Source organism: Onthophagus taurus, chromosome 11, assembly GCF_036711975.1.
Source record: "Onthophagus taurus isolate NC chromosome 11, IU_Otau_3.0, whole genome shotgun sequence".
NCBI classification, from domain to species: domain Eukaryota; kingdom Metazoa; phylum Arthropoda; class Insecta; order Coleoptera; family Scarabaeidae; genus Onthophagus; species Onthophagus taurus.
In genome coordinates, this window is record NC_091976.1 from 23,728,678 (window position 1) to 23,736,346 (window position 7,669).

The following is a 7,669-nucleotide window of genomic DNA, read 5'->3' on the forward strand; positions in this document are numbered from 1 at the left end:
TTTTCATCCTTAGTAATCAATAAGTTCTGAATTTCCCCATAAACGTCTTGTATACTGGTCAACATAGTGTAAATAGAATTCCATCGTGTTAAAATATGTTATTTTAACGGCTTAGAAGCGCGAATTTGACATAAGCGAACTTAAATTTACCGCCAAAAATATCTATTTTTTTTTATAGTTGTTTATCTTTCTTAGTGTAAATATAGCATTTGTATTCACTTCTAATACTTTAAAAATAAATTAATAAACAAATTTCTCACCATTTCCTAATAAAAAGATTAAATTATAAATATTTTTAACGAATTAAGCTAACTTCACACATATTTAAAATTCCTCCCCCCCAAAAAAAACCTTGTTAGAAACAAAATAATTAGACAACTCAATTTATCTTAATGAGTAAAAAAAAATAGAATGATGACTAATACACCAACTAATGCCATCTCTGTTTTACACAGCTGTTCATTTGACAGATGACTTTTTTATGCATTAACAATTCCACCTGTCATTTATCTCAATAAAATTCATTTCTGGGTCGAAAAGAACCGTAATTTTCGCCTGAATGCATCAAAATCGATTAATAACGATGTATCGAAAAAATACGTAATCGGTGACGTAATAGTTTAAACATATCTCGAGCGAAATCGGTGAAAACGTGAATTAATTAAAAATAATATCTATATGTGTAGAATGTGAATCACCTGTAAGTTTCTCTATTAAAAAAATAGAAAACAAATTAAAAGTAAGCAGAGAAACTTGGTAAATTGATCGCAAAAATGGACGATTATAAATTTTTATTCAAAGTGGTTCTTGTTGGAAATGCTGGTGTTGGTAAAACATGTCTTGTGAGAAGGTTTACTCAAGGGCTTTTCCCCCCAGGACAAGGTGCTACGATCGGTGTGGATTTTATGATAAAAACCGTTGAAGTTGAAGGTGAAAAAGTCAAGGTAAAGTTATTTTAAAAAAATTTTTAAGTTCATTTTAATAATAATTAATAATTAGCTTCAGATATGGGATACAGCCGGACAAGAACGTTTTCGTTCGATCACACAAAGTTATTACAGATCAGCACATGCCCTTATTTTAGTTTATGATATTTCATGTCAGCCTACTTTTGATTGTCTTCCTGATTGGTTGAGAGAAATCGAAGAATATGCTAGCAGCAAAGTTTTAAGGATTTTAGTAGGAAATAAAATCGATCGAGATGATCGAGAAATTCCTACTCATGTCGGTGAAGATTTTGCTGCTAGACATAATATGTATTTTTTGGAAACTTCCGCAAAAGAAGCTGATAATGTTGAAAAATTATTTATGCAAATCGCAGAAGATCTCATGGAGGTAAAAAAAAATTATTTTTAATCAATTAATAATTAATAATTTATTTTTAGCAAGCAAGAAGTAAGGATTTACTTCGTTATGATACATCAACAGCTAATATAGATAATAAAACGACGTCTATATCAGATTCAGGTTGTTGTAGTAAATTGATTTAGATGAATTGTGCAATGTTAATACAGTTGATTATGATTAATTATTAATAAGACTTAATTGTTCTAATTTAAGTGTAATCAACTGTATTTCTTGTTGTTGTTGGTTTGTTTTCCCAGTAATTAATATTAATTCTTTGATTTTCTCAGGTGTTACTATTTTATTAGTTGAGTTTAAAATGAGTATTTTTTAATGACACAAATTATCTTGATTAGGATCAAATTTTGTATTGCTTAACAGGTTGTGCCTAAAAAGTTCCTAATTCTTTTCTTATTTAACTTTTGTTCTCAAAAATTTAAATATTACAATAAAACGAAACAAAGACTTGTATGTTTATCTTGAATTGATTAGATTTTGGTAAATTTTTTAATTAGAAATGGTAAACATATCTGTAAGAGTAGAAATTTTTGGAATTGCACTCAAAATAAAATTAAAAAAAGCTTAATAAAATATGTGTTGTGAAAACTCACGCATTGTATCTCTTTATTTCATTAATTTAATTTTTATAAAGACTTTGGCACTAAGCTACGGTAGATGTACTTAAAATTTAGCTGTGATTGACGCATTTTTATCTTTTTTGGTTTTTAGTGTAACTTATTTTCTAACTTATTACGTGTTAACTCTTATAATACTCCTTTTTATAATTATTTAAAATCGATGGTGGTTATGTACAGGGTCTATTTTTGTCGTGTATGATTAGCTCACCCTGTATTTATTTTTAATTTTATTAGCATGAAAATCAAAGTGTGTAGTTGTTCTTTTTCGTTGATTTATCTAGAAATGAACTAATTTATCTAGATTTATTAGCACTTTATAGATTATTATTATAAAATTGGTGTAGGAATATTAATTTGTCACCCATTTGATTTGTTTTAAATATCTTTATAATGAACGTTAACCAATAACCAAAGAATAACGAGATTATTGTAAAAAAATATGATTTAATAAAGACTTATTGTTCAAAACTCTATTTTTTATTCTCCATTTTATTTCTCAAAACAGAACAAGGGAGCCACAAGAGAATCTCTCAACCGATTTTAATGAATAATATCTCTTTCACTAAGACTTATGCTGAAAATGAATGTCGAAAATTAATACACAAGATGTAAAACCACGATTTTATCTAATTTTCACCTTTTCGTATTTTTCTCGATATTTATTAGGGTTGTAACGAATGTATTCGCATTCGTAATATGCGGATTATTGAACAGTGTACAAACTTCACTTTGAGTGCGTTTTCTATCACCTGCACCGTACCCATACATTATTAACCCTTCCTCTGTAAACCTGGGTATTTCCTGTCCGAATTACAACTGTTTAGGCAAATAATTTCTTCATTTCATATAAAAAAATATGTAAGTATGCAAAAATAAATTTTTCGATAATTTTATGATTGATTTATCAAGTTGAAGGTTTCGAGCATTATCATGAATTGTTTATAAAATTTTTTGAGTGCATTAACAGGATGAAAAAACGGCCGGACCCGAAAGACCCACCTATACAGACGGAAGGTGCTAAAATAGTATATTAAAAAACAAGTTTCGTAAGACACGTTTGAAATGCACGAATTCAAGTTGAAAATCGAGTGGCGAAGCCACAAGTTTTTTAATGAATGAATGCTTTAAGTCTTATGAAACGTGTTTTTAATGCTATTTTTTGTAATTCGCGTTTTTATCCTTTTTCTCTTCTCAAAAATAAAATAAATTTTGACAATGTAGGGAAATAGGTATGTAGCAGTTGGTAACACCGTAACACTTGAAAATAGAAATTTGAATTGACAAGAAGAACCTGTCAAAACAAAATGTATTCACCTGACAAAAATGTTTCATGTACATCTCCCAAAATAAGAGAAATTGCTCAGAGTTCAATGTTCTCATCATTGTGGATCTTATATTCGATGTTAAGAACGTGTTTAAACATCCGTAGACAAACATTGTTACATTGACAGCTAGAAAAATTAATGACCCAATGTCACCAACTTGAACTGGTTCCATAAAATGTTACTAAGATCTCATTACAGCATCGGATGCTGTAAGGAGTCTCATTACAGCACCCGTTTGAGTACTGTTATATATTTCTCAATATAGGTGTCTGAATTCGGTGTCGGCGTATGGGACTGCATTGCCATTTATGGGACATAGTTTACTTTTTTATAAGTAAATTTTATGTATGTCGATTTATTTGTATTTAGTTTTATTAGCCATCATTTGGTCCAGTTTTCTATTGAATTTAAGGCCAATTGTAACTTATTTGCTGCAACTACTTAATTTTCTGCAACAGCCAAGATCGCTGTGTCATCTGCGAATGTAGCTGTTAAAGTTTCTGGTACCTGAGGAAGGTCGAATGTATAGAGTAAGTACAGTGTTGGGCCAAATACACTTCCTTGAGAAACTCCGGCTCGTATTTCATGTAGTGGTGAATAAGCGTTTTCGTATTTTCCTCTAAAATATCGATCAGAAAGATACGATTTTAATAGTTGAGTTGGTAGTATTTGGTCTAGTTTGTAATTTAAGCCATCTAACCAGATTTTATCGAAAGCTTGTGCAACATCCAGAAATACGGCAGAGCAGACTTTATTTTATTCCATAGCTATTTCGATAGTATTTGTTATTCTATGCACTTGGTCTATTGTTGCATGTTTATTCCGAAACCCAAATTGATGTATTGATATTAGGGCTTTTTCTTCTATGACAGATGATGTAACATCTGTGGGGGGTTTCCCAGGTTTTGGTATCATTATTATTTCAGCAACTTTCCATATGCTTGGGAAGCATTTCTGTTTAAAAGCAGCATTAATTATGTGTAATAGTTTTGTAATCGCCCGTTTTGGTAGATGTTCCAATGTTTCTCCATTAATTAGGTTATAGCCTACTGATTTCTTTATATTTAGTTTTTGTATTTCATAATACAGTTCTTTCATTCTTACACATGGTATATTACTCTCCTGATCACTTTGAATTACGCTAGGGACACTATTTAGCATAGTTGTTCCACTGTCTGATGTAAAAGTTTCTTTCAGATGTTCAGCAAACAAATTAACGTTTTCTTGATTGCTCTTAGCCCAATTTCCATTGTTATTTCGAATTAGAGGTGTGTTTTTGGAACTTTAAGCTTTCTTGTTGCCTTCCACAGAGAATAATCAGTACTGGCATCGTCAGTAAGGTCTTTTAAGTAATTTTGAATATTATTATCTTTGTGGCTATCTGTTGATGCTCTTAATTCGGCTGTTATTTTATTTAATTTAGTTTTATCACTAGGAATTCTATTGGTTTGCCATTTTTTTCTTGCTTTCGGTTTTTCTGCAATTGGTGTTGAGGCCCAAACTGCGTTTTGTATGTCTTTTAAGAACTTTTCTACTTCATTGTCAATTTCTTCGCTTGTTTTCATAAGAGCATTAAGATGAATTTTACTATCTAATGTTTGTTGAAACAGATTCCAATTAGTGAATTTATTAGTTAGTGATAAAAAGGGTTCTTTGTTACATACTTTGTTATTTAGAATAATAATTACTGGTGAGTGATCTCAGTCCAGTCCTAACTCTTCTTCTATGTTTACGAAGTTAAGCGATATATTTTTCGTAATAAAAAAATCAAGCAAGTCCGAAATTTTACTTCTATCTGTTGGCCAGTAAGTTGGCTTCCCAGTGGAGAGCACCTCACAATTTAGGGCCTCTATTGAATGGTTCAGTTCTCTTGCTTTTGTATTTGTCAAGCGAGAACCCCAAGACATATGTTTTGCATTAAAGTCTCCTCCAAGTATAAATTTGTAGTCAAGATGTAGTAGAATCTTCTCTTTTGAGATTATGTCTTGGTGATATGTACGTTGCTCCTACAGATATTAACGTTGTAGAGTTGACAAAAGTGTTGTTCCCATTCATTTAGTGTTGAACATGAATGTTCCTTCATCTTCTGGCCTTCCAAAGGTCATGTTTCATGTGCGCCAAGAACTTTTCCCAATGCGCTTTTTTAATGTATTGGATCTTGTTGTTGACTGCATTTCTTACAGCCTTATATTCATCTAGTGTTAAGCTTTGAGATCTGTATTTTAAGTATGAATTTCGTTTTTCCTTTGCAAGTTCTTTGAGTTCCTCTGTAAACCATGGTTTTTTATTTGGTGTGGTAGATATATTAGATATTTTTCTTTCCAGTGTCTCTTGGTCGGCTTTGAGTATATTTGATTTAAATGATTATCCATGTCGCAAGTTTTAAACTTAATAAACTGAAGATATAATTGTCTTCAGTCGACCTACAAAAAATTAAAACGACACTTAAACTAATACTTTACAATTTATTAATGAAACAAAACAATTTCTTTTTAATCAAAAATGAATGCTACATTTGACAATGATGAGGCCACCTTGGAAATGGAATTGTATCTTTAATATTAGCAATCCCAACAATGCTTTGTAAGAATCGTTCGAATCCCATTCCAAAACCTGCAGTCGGAACGCTCCCGAATCTTCTCAAATCCAAGTACCAATCTAATCGAGCGTCGTTACCCGGAATACTATTTTTTAATTTATAATAATCGTTTTCGCGTAAACTCCCACCAATAATCTCCCCAACGTTTGGGCCTAACAAATCTACAGCAGCAACTTTCGTTTGATCATCAGTCAATTCTTTCATATAAAACGGTTTCATCGTTTTTGGAAAATTTATTATAAAAACCGGTGATTGACAATGCGCGACTAAAAAGATTTCGTGTTCTTTAGTTAAACCATCCTTTTCGTTGAACGCTTTTTGAAATTTCGTTTCATACTTTTTTAAAATGTTGACAACTTCATCATACGGTAGAACTTTAAAGTCACGAATTAAATGGGACGAAATATAATGATCGGTTTCTTTACAAACGGCGATTTCTTCGGCGCATTTATCAAAAATTTTAAAAGATACACATTTAATAAACATCTCGATGGTATTTAAAAGTGTTTCTAATTTATTGATAAAAGCCATTTCGGCTTCTAACATGTAAAATTCGGACAAATGATACCGTGATCTTGAATTTTCTGCTCGAAACGTTGGCCCGAATGAATAAACTTTTGATAAACCGTGAGCTGCTGCTTCAAGATGCATCTGTCCAGAAACAGAAAGGTAAGTTTCACAGCCGAAATACGCTTGATCCACAGTCACATTTGGTCGAATCATATTGTTTAACATATCTTTATTTGTTGGAATAGCGGAAAAAACCTCTCCGGCACCTTCGCAATCGTTTGATGTTAATATCGGTGTGTGAACTTGTATGAAATCTTTAGAATGTAAATAATTGTGTATCTCTAAATGAGCAACATCTCTGATTTTTAATAAAGATGAAAAACGTTTTGTTCTTGGACGAAAATGTAAATATTTCCTTGTATATTCAGGTGGATATATTTTCCTAGGAGCAAATGGGTACCCATCTCTCACATCACATTCACCAACTACTGAAACTGCAGATGCATTTAACTCTAATTGACCAGATGGAGTTTCAGCTAAATTTCCTGAAACGATTACGGAAGCTCCAGACGTCAAATTTTTTAAGGTCTGATCTTTTTTAGCAACCACTTGAAGACGTTTAATGTGTGTACCATCATTTACATCAAAAAATGCGTAATCTTTTTGTTTTCTTAACGATTTTACCCATCCCTAAATATAATTTAAATAAATAAAGCAAAATAAGTATGGTAAATTAAGCATTACTTTAATCTTGATGGTATCTCCGGGTCTCTTAACCTTAAAAACATCTGAAATTGTCGTGTGGTAAAATCTTCCGTACCAATTTCTGGTGCTAATCGCAACAGTTCTTGTTACGAACATTTTCGCATTAAATTTAGACTATTAATGAGTATTTTACGATTTCATGGACCGAACGGAATAAAAACATTCACAATTTGACAAACAGTGACAAATAATAACCCAAACGTACCGGTATAGACATTTTAATTAATTCATCGAAAGTCTTTTAGATATTTATGTTTTAAAAAGATTAATAAGCGTAATTTAATTAATAAAACATTTTTAATTTTTATTGTTAATATTTAAATTTCGCGCTGTTGTAATACCAACCTAATCAACAATCAATTTTTACATCACTAAATTGTCATTAATCTTAAATAAATTTAGTTTAATTTTATTATTAATTCTAGATTTATTAATAACATTTACATCGAAAAACATTTTAGTTTATTATATTCCCCATTAAAACTAAA

At 30.9% G+C, this 7,669-nt stretch overlaps 2 protein-coding genes across 2 annotated transcripts; one reads left to right on the plus strand and one right to left on the minus strand.

Moving 5' to 3' along the window:
- Window positions 1-430: 430 nt before the first annotated feature.
- Window positions 431-2,455, plus strand: LOC111415863 (RAS oncogene family member Rab30). Its single transcript, XM_023047746.2, has 3 exons — window positions 431-944; window positions 1,000-1,335; window positions 1,386-2,455. The coding sequence occupies exons 1-3, from the start codon at window positions 774-776 to the stop codon at window positions 1,488-1,490; spliced, it is 612 nt and encodes a 203-aa protein (XP_022903514.1). The 5' UTR covers window positions 431-773; the 3' UTR covers window positions 1,491-2,455.
- Window positions 2,456-5,752: 3,297 nt separating this feature from the next.
- On the minus strand, window positions 5,753-7,369 carry LOC111415837 (asparagine--tRNA ligase, mitochondrial). The gene is made up of 2 exons (XM_023047725.2): window positions 7,161-7,369; window positions 5,753-7,106 (listed from the first exon to the last, which is right to left on the minus strand). The coding sequence occupies exons 1-2, from the start codon at window positions 7,275-7,277 to the stop codon at window positions 5,817-5,819; spliced, it is 1,407 nt and encodes a 468-aa protein (XP_022903493.1). The 5' UTR covers window positions 7,278-7,369; the 3' UTR covers window positions 5,753-5,816.
- Window positions 7,370-7,669: the final 300 nt, after the last annotated feature.